This window comes from Acinonyx jubatus, chromosome F2 (assembly GCF_027475565.1).
Source record: "Acinonyx jubatus isolate Ajub_Pintada_27869175 chromosome F2, VMU_Ajub_asm_v1.0, whole genome shotgun sequence".
NCBI lineage: Eukaryota > Metazoa > Chordata > Mammalia > Carnivora > Felidae > Acinonyx > Acinonyx jubatus.
In genome coordinates this window covers 66,288,431-66,304,336 of record NC_069394.1, presented here as the reverse complement: position 1 = coordinate 66,304,336, position 15,906 = coordinate 66,288,431, and the positions used below count along the sequence as shown (strand labels likewise).

Sequence of the window (15,906 nt, the reverse complement as noted above, 5' to 3'; positions counted from 1 at the left end):
GGTTGGCTCAAATGGAGAAAGAACAGCCCATTCAACAACTAAGTCTGGTAGATATTTTGACTAAGATGCATGATTATATGCTGATGAAACCCCACCAAACAATTTGATAAAGTTTAGATATAACTGTATTTTCAAGGTCAAATTCTAGAATCAATTATCTACATGAATATCCAACTTTTCTGGAAAGGAAAAGGTAACATGTTAATGCAAATACATCATATATCATTTTTAAAACTGTCTCAAGTAAAAAAATAATTAAGACTGTCTCAAGTCAAATAATAAGAGAAATAAACTTTAAAAAAACCCCAAAAAACCCTTCCTTTTTTCCCCTCAATGGGCTGTAGCGAACATTATCTTTGTATAAATATCAGTAAAGAGCTGTCAACAGATTAAAAGGCTCACAATATTGGATATTAAATGAAATAAATCCTAAATAAAGGAAACATAAAAGAATGCTATTAGGTAGTGTTCCTTATTGTCAGTTTTTATCGATAGGGTTAATCATCAAATGTAAAACATGACAAAAAGAAGAAAGCAAACATTTTAATCTGCTTTAATCAAGAAAAAGATAACTTATATATACAAAAACTATGGTTTAAGCAATTTTTCTATTTGTACTACAGCAAGAAACAATTTTACTTACCAGAAGAATTGTCATAACTCCAAATGGTATCCATGAATAAAGATTTAAAAAATACAAAATAAAGTCCAGCTTTTTTCTTATGGTCATTACACAAAATACTTAAGTTTTTAAAATAAAGTTGTTTTAAGTTACGAAATGGAAAAAGGAAAGAACAATAATAGTAACTTAAATTTTAGTACCCAAACTTATTTTTATGCCTCACCTTGTTTCTAGAATTAGATGGTTTATATCCACTTACGTGGTTTTCGTAAGAGCATCTTCTCTCAGTGAGGCATTATTAAAAGCTTTTGTTTGTGGATCAGTGAGAAGAGATTTTGTTAATCACCATCATATCGGGCTTATTTGCACTGATGCTTATTAGGCTTTCAAATGGCCTGCTTAACATTAAATGGTCTTTTCTTAAAATATTGGTATTTCCTGTTCTTTCCATCATTATTTTATCCTATGCTCCCGAAGTGACTCCAGGGCTATGCTATTGAGGTATAAAGCATTTTTTTTTACTTATAGATTTTGAAAACTTCCTGAAACTTTTAATGAGGGTATTTATGATACAGAATAATTAATTTCTTTATACCTAGAACATAAGGTTTTATTCAAATGAGCATACAATGGAAACATGTAACACTATTTACATAAATAGTAAACTATGAGGCACTGTGTATTTGGAGTGAATTTTATAATACTCAAATCTACGGAATGATCCATAAAAAAAAAAATCACTAAAAAAATACTACTGTCTTCACTGCAGAACAGGTTTAAATTACTAGAATTTTGATATAAACTTTTAAGATAAAATAATTCAGCCATTAAACAAAAACTGAAAACTGTGGGAACACCTGAATAATTTTGAAACCTTTATAAAATTGTTTTGCCAACTTAATTTCCATAGTTCATAACAAATTAAATGTGTCTTAATCCAACCTACCTGCTTTCTGATGGCATATGTGAGAATAAGCCAGATTCTCTCAATAATCCCACTGCAGATCTCCAGTGGTGATTTTCCAGTACTGAGGTATTCTACAAAAAGGGGCATATCTGAGTTATTTAATAGCGAGTCTCTTTCTGAACATAAAGAATTATCTGTAGGTAATATTAATCTGGTTAAAATTCTAATGTTCATGGACAATCTGTTTACTACTTTGACTCCATTAAAACATTTTCCAGAATGCAAGAATATTAAATCTCATGATAAAATTGCACTGACCTTGTATAAAGTTGCCAAGTAATGGTTAGTTTTAATAAGGAAAGGTTGATTAACACCTGGATGATCCAGATCATGAGTGGCAGCTGCAATTAAGCTCAGCAAGACATCCCAAGGGGTTACAGAACTGGCAAGCTGAAGTGGGACAAAAGAATTAATTACAGACATATCTGAAATAAACTCTGTACCATTACAGTAGTTTTGAATTTGCCTCAAATGGTAGTGTCGAGTCTCCTCCCCCTTCATGTTTTTCAGACTGTTCATTAAGGGCACCAAGCACCTGCCAGGTGCTGTCCTCATCACGACACAAGGGAGAGGTAGAATATGATGTGTGTTCCCATCCACACAGAGTTTACAGACCTTGTTCTTACACTGTGTTCATTTGAGACAGACTTACTCAAAATGACAGCCAAAGTATAAATGATCTTTTTTGAGAAATGGGTTTAAAACAAACACAGGTTTCTGTATGTTTATTACTGTAGTTGCTACCAACAGAAGACCTATGAGGTCTTTCAACTTTTTTTTATTGCAGTAAGAACACTTAATGTGAGATCTACGCTCACATTATCAGAGTTTTAAGTGTACAATTACATAAGACCTATGACTGAAGGCGCTTATTCATCAACAAATTGGTTACTAGACTTCAATTAAGAATCCAAACTGTAGGGGCGCCTGGGTGGCTCAGTCGGTTAAGCGGCCGACTTTGGCTCAGGTCATGATCTCGCGGTCCGTGAGTTCGAGCCCCGCGTCGGGCCCTGGGCTGATGGCTCAGAGCCTGGAGCCTGTTTCAGATTCTGTGTCTCCCTCTCTCTGACCCTCCCCCATTCATGCTGTGTCTCTCTCTGTCTCAAAAATAAATAAACGTTAAAAAAAAAATTAGAATCCAAACTGTAACATTATTTCTGAGGTCTTTAATGTTTAAGGAAGCTGAGTAATCCTGGGGCAGTCTATATCCACTCTATTAAGAAAATCCTCTCCCAACAGATGGATATAGTCAGAACAGCGTTCACAATATAGTCACCTCAGAAAAAGTGATCGTGTAAGCGAGCAATTATGTTACTCTCAATAATCATTGCCGATCTTAGCTGATACAATAAAATAATCACAAGGGGTAAGTTAATTACCTGACTGAAACGGTCAATGATAAATAACAAACTGTCAGTAGTAAAAAAAAATAATGATTACCTTTATAATAAAGACAAAGAAGCCAACGATATTAAGACAATTTTTAAAGTGGGTTAAAAACAAGGCAACTGTTGCTTCGGATTCTGTGTCTCCCTCTCTCTGCTTCTCCCCACTCGTGCTCTCTCTTTCTCTCAAAAATAAATAAATGTAAAAAAAAATTAAAAAAAAAAAACAAAACAAAACAAGGCTACTGTTATTTCCATTCCTTTAACTGTATCTGGTAATGCCGGACAGTAACAACAAGCTGTGTGAAGAAGAAGCTGCAAACCATTTGATGGAGACGTCTGCAAAGCTATCATCAGGGCCCTTTTCCAAATAAAAAACTAGTAATGCTGAGTTTTCCTGTGTTCAACAAAAAACGTCACTGTTTTTATTGTTGCTATTAGGTGCTAATAGGCTCAACTGGAACAAAATTATAATCTAAGCTCAGCTATGAAAACACAGAAAGTAAACACTCAAGTTAAGGCTGATGTCAAGTACAGAAAGAAGGAACTTTGCCCTAACTTTCTGGCAATTTGGGGGGGCTTTGAGTATTTCTTTTTGCACTTAAGAGTCCAGGAATTAGCTCTTACACAGAAATCATATATAAAAACTAAAAGCAGATTTTTTTTTTAATTTTTTTTTTAACGTTTATTTATTTTTGAGACAGAGAGAGACAGAGCATGAACAGGGGAGGGGCAGAGAGAGAGGGAGACACAGAATCTGAAACAGGCTCCAGGCTCTGAACTGTCAGCCCAGGGCCCGACGTGGGGCTCGAACTCACGGACTGTGAGATCATGACCTGAGCCGAAGTTGGACGCTCAACCGACTGAGCCACCCAGGCGCCCCTCTTTTGTGTTTTTAAAATGTTTATTCATTCTTTGAGGGACAGAGAGAGACAGAGCGTGAGTAGGGGTGGGTAGGCCGAGAGAGAAGGAGACACAGAATCCGAAGCAGGTTTCAGGCTCCAAGCTGTCAGCACAGAGCCAGACGCAGGGCTGGAACTCACAAACTATGAGATCTTGACCTGAGCTAAAGTCGGACGCCTAACCGACTGAGCCACCCAGGTGCCCGGAAAGCAGGTTTCTCACTAAATACTATATTTAAGCCTTTCTATTTGATTCCCTCTGCACCTGCATTTTTCTATAGGTGACTCCTTCTCAAATTTTTCCTTTCAGTTTACGTGGTTTCTCACCACCTTATCTACAGCTCTAAATGCTTGCCATCCTCTGGTCATTCTCCAGCACATTCCTTGATTTAGATTCCTTCACAGCAGTAATTACTACAATATATGTCAACATTCTATTTATTTGTCTAATGACTGCATCCCCCACTGGGACCTTTCCTGTCCTGTTTACCACTGGATTCCTAGCACCAGGAAAATGTACTGAATGAAAGCACTTGAAAGTGTGAAGCCCTGTGAAAGCCCAGGCAGTAAGAGATACAATCTTAAGGCTTTTTTTAGAACGTACTTTTAAAACTGAATGAGTCTATTTTAAAATGTAAACTACAATAAAGGAGAAAGGAATTTTTGCATTTTAGGGCTTAGTGATTTTATCTCCTTCACTGAAGCTTTGACTAAGTTCACTAAGTATGTTAACCATGAAAAGTATTTTTTAAAAAAATACTTGAGAGAGAAATAGGGAGGGAGAGGGAGAGAGGGAGGGAAGGAGGGAGAGAGAGAGTGTGAGCGAGCGCATGTGAACGCACTCACAAGCAGGGAAGAGGCAGAGAGAGAGGAAGAGAGAGCATCCCAAGCAGGCTCTGTGACAGCACAGAACCAAACCATAAGTTCGTGACCTTGAGCCAAAATCAAGAGTCAGACGCTTAACTGACTGAGCCACCTAGGAGCCAAGTATTTCAAATAAGTGTAATCAAAGCTGCATAAGGCAAAAAGTATTTAAAATAAGAAATATCAGATACATAGGCCAAAAAAAAAAAAAAAAAGCTTAAAATCAGTGCTGCCAGAGCTGCACAGGTAAGGCAGCATTTTTATTCATTTTTACCACACCCTTCGCACTCTCGCCTTGCCCACTGCCTGGCATCAGCCCTTACCTTCCACGCCCCTGGCTTCTGGTTGGGTGTGGCCAGTGGAAGATGGGAGGGGAGCCACCTTCACAGACCTGTGCACCAGCTTAATTAACCTCCTCTGTGTCTCACAGAACATGACACTTACCTTCATCATTCCATTTACCTGGCTGTATGGTGATTATCAGTTTCTCCCAAAAACTCTCAACAGAGGCTTCAGCCTTGGCCCAGAGTTTTTTTTTAAAAGCTCAATTAGAAAATTCGGGCACTCAGGAGTATACATTTGTCAAAAATGTACCCATAAAATGTATATATTTTATTGTGGCATACAAGTGATACCACAATGAAGTTGCTTTTTAAAAAAAGCCATGATGTATATACTTTAAAAACTGGGGTATTTTCACATATTCCACAATCTCTTGAAAAATGACAAGACTGGTGACCACATGGCTATATCCTCAGAACTGGCATCAATTAGCACAATCTGATTTAGTCAGCTTGCTTTCCCTTCTAACATCAAGTGGGAACTCAGATCCCAGGGGGAGAAGAGTTTAGAAACAGGGCTGAGGGTAAGCAAATGTGATTTCAGGACCATCAGGGGTAGGAAACATCCAAAGACAAACACGGCTTTCCGTTATCATCTACAGTTGATCCCTACATCTATATCTCCAACAGATTCCCTTCTCTGCTCCAGACTCTCTTATCCAACTCTCTATTCAACATCTCCATTTGGATACCACACAAACACATTTAACTCTACATATCCAAAGTGGAGGTCATCATCTCTACCAGCCTTACCCCCAAAACTTGCTCCCTTTTCTACGTACTTTCTCTCACAGAATTCCACACTCTACTCAGCTGCCCCACGCAGTCTTCATTGACTCTTCTCTCTGCTTCATTCCTCCAAAGGCATGCAGACACCATAGGCTAGGCACTCTAACTCCCAAGAGATCTTACACACCGTCTACCTCTCTCCTTCCCCAAAGCCCCTTGCCTAGCTTGGGCCACCAGGCTCTTTCATGGTGCACCAAAACAAAACAGCTTCTGACAGGTGTGGGAAAGTCTCCTGCTTCCCTTCTGTAGCTCCCCATTCATTCTCTGAATTGGACTAATGCTGTGCGGCCCTCATGGAGGTTACAAGGAGCTTGGTGTAAATGCCAGTGTCTTAACACAGAGTTGGGGGTTTCGTCGGATCCAGACCTCACCTGGACTTCTCCAGCTTCTCTCTCAACAATCACTCAGTTGTCCAACTGCTGTACAAATATAACCAGGATGGGAAACTTGATCCAGCCAGATCTCAGTTTAGTGAAGGAAGCCTCTGATTTTGAGTCAAATCACTCATTTAAGGAAAAGTATTTGAAAGTAAGTCAAGGAATTTTCTTAGGATTCACACCCCCTGTAAATGTCAGCATCTTACCTTAGGTTCTTTTAAGTAACAGTGCATGGCCTGAGTAACATCTGCAGCATGGACCGCATTGTGGTAAGGGTTCTGACTGTGGTAATCTTCTTGAATCATAACTGCATCAAAGAAAAAAGATCTCAAATTTAATTGTACGTGGGAGGCCTGTGCAAAGTACAAGAATTGTGATAATTATGAGTTTTCCACTTACAATCTTCATGTGGCTACCAGCTAGTTGTTCAGATTCAGATGGATGACAATCACTCAGAACTCACATGTATGTCCAAAGAATCAATACCACTGTGGCTGCTAACTTGTTTGAAATTATCAGAAGGTATTCATGTCAAAACAATAAATCTTTTGTTTATTTTTCTTTTTTATTTAAGTGTTACTTATTTTTGAGAGAGGGAGAGACAGAGTGCTAGCGGGGGAGGGGCAGAGAGAGAGAGAGAGGGAGACACACAGAATCTGAAACAGGCTCCAGGCTCTGAGCTGTGAGCACAGAGCCTGATGTGGCGCTTGAACTCACGAGCCATCAGATCATGACCTGAGCCAGCAGTCGGATGCTTGACTGACTGAGCCACCCAGGTGCCTCTCTTTTTCTCTTTTAAAATGTGAACCTATCATTGTACCAAACTCCTCTCTTTCAAATGTAATTTAAGAAGAGTTTCTCGGTTTCATTAAAAGCATTGCAATTCATTCAACAAACACTTGCCCCAAGTACTGTTTTAGACTCTGGAAATTTATCAGTAAACAAAAAACTTTATGAAGCTAAAATATTATAGTTATTAGGGCATATGAAGATGATCCCATGGGCGCATCATCAGTGAGGTATTCGTTTCAGAACTGGAATTAGTTTTTCAGTGGTAGGGATGGACCTTCTCTTAATCCTACTGTCTCTACTCCATGTCTGTTAGGCTTTCATGAAAAAGGAGACTAAGATTAGGGGTAGAGTTATCCCTGTTGCCATCAAGCCTGCAGGATGGCCCCAAGGGCATAACACTGTAATCTACTGGTCACTAGTAAAGTGAGCCAATTCCACAGTGGTGAAACATGACTCACTGGTGAGAAGGAAAGAGCATTAGAATTATGTATTTACTTTAACCCATCCTTTCAAATAGCCTTTTAATTACTCTTGTTAATATCTATTTTTATATATGTTTTCTAATTTACACAATTTGTTAGTGGAGTATTGCAGGTATACAAATTAGAAATAAATATGCAGGAAAAGTCTCTCAAAAGTCCTAGGTAATAAATTTATCTTAGTTCAGTATTTAAGAGGAAAGAAAATATTACCTTCTTTTTTAAAAAAAGTAAATAATCCTCATGCTGATTTTCTTCTAACATATTTATTTGGCAAAAAAGTTCAGCTTTTTCCCTAGCAAAACAGTCTTACACAAATATCACCGTGCACATTTAAACATATTAAAAATAATCTTTAAGTTTAACGTAAAGAGATTTCTGGGATCAGAAAAAGAGAACACCTAAGTGCAATGCACCTAATCTTTTAAAGTTTGAGCTTTCATAGTTTGGAAAAAGGACAGAAATTGTGTCATCTTTGTGACAAAGCTGTGGTCAACCTAAGAGATTGACTGCAAAAGTGTCCCACTTCTTCACCATGCCCTCCATTCATGGCTTTGAACCTTCAAAGCTTCCTGGACGAGAGGTGTCATTCACCCCCTATCAGACTTGCTTTGGCCAACAGCATGGGGTGGAAGTGATGGAGAGCCAGACCTGGAGAGCCAGTTTCAGGGGTCTGGGTATGCCAGCTCCCTTGGAGACTGCCCATCACTCTTTGAAGAAGCTTGTCATAAAATATATTTCCTTCTTTTTTTGTTTTTAATATGAATTTATTAAGGGGCCAAACTCCTTTGACTCCTTTGAATTTAATGGGGGACCATGTAAAGCTGAGCCACATGAAGCCCAGTGTCCCAGCTGAGGTCCCAGTCCAGGCCCACAGAGTAGCTTGCCTGTTGTCAACTGCAGGTACATAAATGAACTCAGCTAGACTACAAGCAGTATTCAACAGCCCCACAGACTCAGGAGCTGAGTAAGTGTATGTCATTCCAAGCTACAAAAATTTAGGGTAGTCTGTTTTAGAGCAATAGCTAACTGAAAAAAACTGATGAAAACTTAAAACAGATTCTTGTTCAAATGTTATTTCTGTTAAACGGGTTAAAATCACTTACCTAAAAATCTACGAAGTTTCATCATATCTAAATGGAAGTACTCAATTAATCCATGAAGACTAAATAAATGAAAGGTTAAACTTACTAGACTATTTCCTAAAATGAAAAAAGAAGAGATATTAGTAGGAAATATAGACTAGCATAATTGCATTGTGCTTCCAAATATGGGTTTTGAATATAAAACACAGAGAGTACAAATTCCTACATTTTGTCTATCTAAAACGTACATCCTTAATTTTAGCAGCTGTGAACTTTAATTCTTGTATCTTTTTTCCATTCTAAGGAAAAAAATGGGCTTTGTTTCATTTTTCTACAACCAAATAACTGGAAGATAAGCATTTTCAAATCAATTTTTTGAAAGACACCAAAGTAATTAGAATCAGTAGAAAACCTTGCACCAACTCCACCTAGATATCCCTCTACCACATCACTAACTGTATGAGGATGTCCAATCAAAGTCAACTGTGGTAGCTGCACCTTGTTCACTAGAGGTTGTGTTTGTTCTTCAAGGTACAGAGCTAGGAGGAAGGATCGATGACCTCAAGATCAAAACTTTGAACTCAACCACTTGTCTACCCCACACTTGTAGCAAGAAATCTGAGTAGCTGGAAGGGGCGGGTGGTCACAAAACTAAATAGAATTCTATTCTAACACTAAGTTCACAGTCAACAATTATACAGCAATCTTACTATGTTTTTCTAGTGAAACAGTTCTTTATCTGTTTTTAATGCTTATTTATTTTTGAGAGAGAGAGCGAGAGAGCATGCACGCAAGTGGGGGAAGGGGAAATTGAGGTGGGTAGAGGACCCGAAGCTGGCTCTGCAATGACAGCAGCAAGCCCGATGTGGGGATGGTGACCTGACCCAAAGTCGGATGCCCAACCGAGATACCCAGGTGCCACTCTTTATCTCTTCAAATGCCTATTTTCAAGCTTTCTCTATTCTTCTCAAATTCCCCCCCCCCTTATTCTCAACAGCCTCATACTTCACAGAAAAAATACAAGCCCTCATTTCCTTTTCTTTCCAAAGCCAATCCCTCCACCCCTCCAGAGTGTCTCAGAAACTGTGCCACCTACCAACACCAACCCCCATGCCTCCTCCTTCCCCCTGAATCAAAATATCCCTCCTCAGTCCCTCCTTCTAGTGCTCCAACAAGCATCAGCACTCAGGACATGCTCTAGATTTTATCTTTCAAACAACAAAGAATACTTGACTCTCTTGGCTCCCTCCAGCTGCCACCCTGTCTCTTCCCCTAAGCTAAGTTTTCTGAAAGAGCTGCTACCTGCTGTGAGGACTATCTCACCCTCAACTTCCACCCTTTTGACAACTGGAGTCACTTGAGTATAGACATGGAATCTGGAAATACTAGCATTGTTATAATGGTTAGTCTGTCTTCCAAGATGTAACTCTCCATTTTTTATACCTTCTATTATATTTCTCAAAGTTTTGTGCATTTCCTCTATTAGGACACATGATATAAAACTGTATGTTTTAAAGAGTTAGGAGCTCAAAAATTGCTGCCAGAATTTAGACAATAACATAAAGATGATTCTAAAGAAACCATCTCTCTAAAGAAACTATCATTCTTAAAAAAATCTACAAAAGACTTAACTATTCTCACATTGCATATTTATAGTAATAACATTTATGGAGAATTTTAAAGGACCACTGGGCTAACTTCATTACCCAAAACTGCCTACACAATTGTCAACAGAAGCCCATAGCTAAGGAAAAATATAAATTAATTGAACAATATTTGCATGAGAAACACTGGAAAAGATGCAGGAGACCAAAAGAGATTCTTTTTAAAAAACCTGACATAGCACCTTAAACAAAAAAAACTTTTTCAAATCTTTTATTTTTTTAAGAAATTAAATGTTAAAATGTATTTGAATCCTGATAACACTATACTGATACAAACAGGAGCCCATCTGGTTTAGAACCATTTGTGAAGAACTGAGCTATATTCCTGTAATTATTGCTGTAACAACCCACTTTTCCTTGGATATATACATAGATATTTCACAATGTAAGTTCAAACAAACAACCCAGTTTAAATATAGGCAGAGGATACGAGTAGACATTTTTCCAAAGAAGATATACAGATGGCCAAGAGCCAGATGAAAAGATGCTCAACATCACTAGCCATCAGGGAAATACAAATCAAAACCACAAATGAGATACCACTCTACACCTGTCAGAATGGTTATTATCAAGACAAAAAACAGCAAGTGTTGGTGAGGATGTGGAGAAAAATGCACTATTGGTAGGAATGTAAATTGGTACAGCCACTATGGAAAACAGAATGGAGGCTCCTCGAAAATTTAAAAAGAGAACTAACATATTATCCAGCAATTCGACCTCTATTTACCCAAAGAAAAGAAAACACTAAGTCGAAAAGATATACGCACTCCTCTGCTCAGCGCAGCATTATTTCCAATGGAAGCAACCTAAGGGTCCACAGACAGATGAACGGACAAAGAGGATATGGTATACATATACGATGGAATATTATTCAGCCATAAAAATGAAAGAAATCTTGCCACTTACAACTACATGGATGAGTTTTGAGGTCATTATGCTAAGTGAAATAAGTCAGACAGAGAAAGACAAATGCCATGATCTAACTATTATGTGGAATCTTTAACAAACAAAAAAACCAAGCTCATAGATACAGAGAACAAATTGGTGGTTGTCAGAGGCAAGAGTTGGGGGTGTTGACAGAATGAGTGAAAAGGGTCAAAAGGTACAAATTTCTAGTTATAAAATAAGTCTGGGGAATGTAACGTACAGCATGGTGACTATAATTAATAATACTGTATTACATATTTGAAAGTTGTTGAGAGAATAGATCTTAAAGAGTTCTCACAAAAAAAAATGTAACCATGTATAGTGATGGATGTTAGATTTTTTGTGGTTGTTTTAAATATATACATATATTAAATCCTCACATTGTACACCTAAAGCTAATATAATGTTATATGTCAATTATACCTCAATTTTAAAAAGTGGGTGGGAATTGCTGAAAATGGCAGAGTAGGAGGATTCTGAGCTCAGGTCAAGCAATGGCCACACACCAAAACTGCAAGTACATGTAGAGTAACTCTTACTGAGAACAATCTGGGGACTAGCAGAACAGCTCTTCCACAGCTAAAGATGTAAAGAAAAAGTCACATCAAGAAAGCAGAGATATGATTTGGTCGGGGTCCACACGCCCAGCTTGATAACCCACAAGCAGGAGGGATATCACAGGTATAGAGATCCTCCCTGAGAAGTGAAGGGTTTGAGCCCCACATCAGGTACCCACTGCCCTGGGGATCTGTACCAGGAAGAAAAGCCTCTTTAACATCTGGCTTTGGAAATCAGCATGCCTTATGTCCAGAAGCCTTGAAAAGCAGTGAAGCTTAACTCCAGGAGAGCTGGCCGGCTGTGGGAAGCCAAGATTCCACTCTTAAAAGGCCTGCATATAAACACTTGGCTGAGACCAGAACAGAAGCAATAGTCTAAACAGCACCTAAGCCATAACTGAAGGAGATTCACTGACTAATTTTAGGGCTTGTGCAGTAGGGTCAGGGCTCTGTAGGAACTTTCTCCAGGAAGGAAGCACTGAATGGCACCATTTTTCTTGCCTTCCTTCTGCCTCGCTGGGCTGATGCTGGCGGGCACCAGTTCTGACACTATCCATTTACCTTTCTAGCACTGCTTACCCTGACCAGATGTCAACCTGTGGACCTGTCCAGCCCAACCTTCCCTTCCTGGGGGATACCCTTCCAAAGTGGTTCCCCTCCTGTTGCACTCAGCAGAGAGCCTCAACTGAGACTGGTGCCTGTCCCCCCAAAAGTGGCTACTGTCCCACCACACTGAGTCGCCTCAGCTGGGACTGGAACCCCACAAAAGTGGTACCAGTGTGCCCACATAATTTGTGATCCAGCCACAAAGGAGGGCACATGCAGCCCACACAGGGGAAATCCCTGGAGTGCCTGGGTATAGTTACCAGGGGGTGGGGTGGGGTTTACGCCTCACAGGATGCCTTCTATATAAGGTTACATGTTCAAGACCCAGAGACACAGCTGATCTACCTAATATATACAAACAAAAATAGGCAGGGAAAGGAGGAGACAGAGGAACATGTTGCAAATGAAAGAACAAGACAAAACCTCAAAAAAAAAAAAACCAAACTAAATGAAATGGAAATAAGCGATCTACCTTATGAAGAGTTCAAAGTAATGGTCATAAGGATGCTCTCCAGACTTGAGAAGAGTAGATAAACTCAGTGAGAACTTCAGCAGAGATAAGAAATATAAAAAAGAATGCATCAGAGCTGAAGAATACATTAACTAAAATGGAAAACACTGTAGAGGGAATCAACAGCAGATGAGATGATGCAGAAGCACAGATCAGTGATCTAGGATTTCAGGGGAGTGGAAATCATCCAAACTGAACACCAAAAACAAAAAACAAAAAATTAAAAAAGAATACACATTCTTTGGAGACGCACATGAAACATTGTATTCTCCAGGAGAGATCACATGTTAGGCCACAAAACAAGTCTCAATAAATTTAAAACTGAAATTACATCAAGCATCTTTTCCAACCACAACAGTATGAAACTAGATCAATTACAAGAAAAAAAATACTGGAAAAAAACACAAACACGTGGATGCTAAACAACATGCCAATAAACAACCAAGACGTCAATGGAGAAATGAAAGAGGAATTCAAACAAAAGAATTGAGTCAAATGAAAATTAAAATATAATGTTCCAAAATAGAAGATGCACAGCAAAAATGTTTTTTTTTTAAGTTTATTTATTTATTGAGAGGGAGAGAGAGAGTGTGAGAGAGAGGGAGAGTGAGGGGGGAGAAGAGAGAGAGAGGCAGAGATAGAGAGAGACAGAAACAGAATCTCAAGAAGGCTCCACACTGTCAATGCAGAGCCCAATGCAGGGCTCAAACTCACAAACTGAGAGATCATGACCTGAGCTGATATCAAGAGTTGGATGCTTAAGTGACTGAGCCACCCAGGTGCCCTGCAGAAGCAGTTTATAGTGATAAAGCCTACCAAACCATTAAGAAAAATGTGAAATAAACAATCTAAGCTTACACTTAAGGGAATGAGAAAAAAGAGGAACAAACAGTGCCCAAAGTTAGTAGAAGGAAGGAAATAATAAAGAGTAGAAATAAATGAAATAGGACTTAAAAAATAATAGAAAAGATTAATAAAATTAAGAGCTGATTCTTTGAAAAGATAAAGTTGATAAGCCTGTCTAAAGAGAAAAAGAGGCAGGATTCAAGTAAGTAACATCAGAAATGAAAGAGGAGAAGATACAAAAGACACCATAAAAATACAGCTGGTAAGAGACTACTAAAACAAGTAGATGCCAACAGACTGGACAACCTAGAAGAAATGGATAAATTCCTACATACATAATCTTCTAAGATTGAATCACAAAGAAATAGGAAATTTGAACAGACCAATTACTAGCAATGAAATGAATCAGTAATCAAAAAACTCCCAACTAACAAAAGTCCAAGACCAAATGGCTTCTCACGGGTGGGTTCTACCAAACACTGAGAGAAGAGTAAGTACCTATCCTTCTCAAAGTATTTCAAAAAATTAAAGAGGAAGGATTGTTTCTGTATTCATTCTACAAGGCCAACATTACCCCGACACCAAAAGTAGACAAAGACACTTTGTACAAAAAAAAGAAATTACAGTCCAATATTCTTGATGAACATATTTACAAAAATACTTAACCAAATATGACCAAACCAAATTCTACAATATAGTGAAAGGATCAAACACCATGTTCATGTGGGATTTATTCCAGGAATATAAGGATGGTTCCACATTTGCAAATGCATCAACAGGATATACTACCTTAACAAAATGAAGGATAAAAAGCATATGATCATCTCAATAGATGTAGGAAAACCATTTGACAAAATTCAACATCCATTTATGATAAAAACTCTCAACAAAGTGGGTACAGAGGGAACATATCTCAATATAAAAAAGGCCACATATGACAAACCCACAGGTAACATCATTCTCAATGGTGAAAGGCTGAACGCTTTCCTTCTAAGAACAAAACAAGGATGCCCATTCTTGACACTTTTATTCAACACTGTACTGGAAGTACAAAACACAGCAATAAGAAAAGAAAAAGAAATAAAAGGCATCTAGATTGTGAAGGAATAAGTACACTGTCACTACTTGCAGATGTCATAATCCTATATATAAAGAAAACCCTATAGACTCTACCAAAAAACTATTAGAACTACAAATGAACCCAGCAAAGTTGCAGGATACAAAATTAACATACAGATATGTTGTACTTCTATATACTAGTAATTACCAGAAAGAGAAATTAATAAAATAATCCCATTTATAATTGCATCGAAAAGAAAATACCTAGGAATAAATGTAACAAAGGAGTTGGAAAATCTGTACTCTGAAAACCTATAAGACATTGATGAAAAAAATTGAAGATGCCACAAAGAAATTGAACGATGTACCATGCTCATGAACTGGAATAATATGGTTAAAATGTCCCTACTGTCCAAAGCAATCTACAGATTCAATGCCATCTCCATAAAAATACCAATAGCATTTTTCACAGAATTAGAAAAATAATCCTAACATTTGTACGGAACCACAAAAGATCCCCAATAGTCAAAGCAATCTTGAGAAGGAACACCAGAGCTGAGGTATCATGTTCCCAGATTTCAAACTACATTACAAAGCTACAGTAATCAACGATATGGTGTCAGCACAAAAAAAGACATATAGATCAGTGGAGCATAATGGAGAGCCCAAAATAAATCCATGCTTTAAGGGTCAATTAATCTATGACAAAGGAGGCAAGAATATACAATGGGGAAAAAAACAGTCTCTTCAATAAATGGTGTTGGAAAAGCTGAACTGCTGCATGTAAAAGAATGAAACTTGACTACTTTCCCATACCATGTGCAAAAATACACAAAGTATGGACTCAAGACCTAAATGTGAGAGCTGAAAGCACAAAACAATGGAACATCATTGTAATGGCACATTACTCAGCCATTTGTGATAACATGGATGGACCTAGAGGGCATTATGCTAAGTAAAATAATTCAGATAGAGAAAGACAAACACCATATGATTTTGCTTATATCTGGAATCTAAAAAACAAATGAACAAACAAAACAACAGAAACAGACTTACAGAGAACAAACGTGATTGCCAAGGAGGTGGAGGAATGGGCAGAACAGGTGAAAGGGATTAAGAGGTACAAAATTCCA

The 15,906-nt window shown here is 38.1% G+C and overlaps 1 protein-coding gene across 2 annotated transcripts in view; it reads right to left on the bottom strand.

Moving 5' to 3' along the window:
• Nucleotides 1-15,906, bottom strand: part of PDE7A (phosphodiesterase 7A) — a 122,533-nt gene that overhangs the window by 8,474 nt on the left and 98,153 nt on the right. For both annotated transcript variants that reach the window (XM_027042753.2, XM_015083947.3), the window contains exons 6-9: nt 8,625-8,720; nt 6,454-6,554; nt 1,848-1,979; nt 1,569-1,660 (exon numbers count right to left, since the gene is read on the bottom strand). In XM_027042753.2, the coding sequence (XP_026898554.1) occupies nt 1,569-1,660; nt 1,848-1,979; nt 6,454-6,554; nt 8,625-8,720 (421 nt within the window). The remainder of the gene's footprint in view (nt 1-1,568; nt 1,661-1,847; nt 1,980-6,453; nt 6,555-8,624; nt 8,721-15,906) is intronic.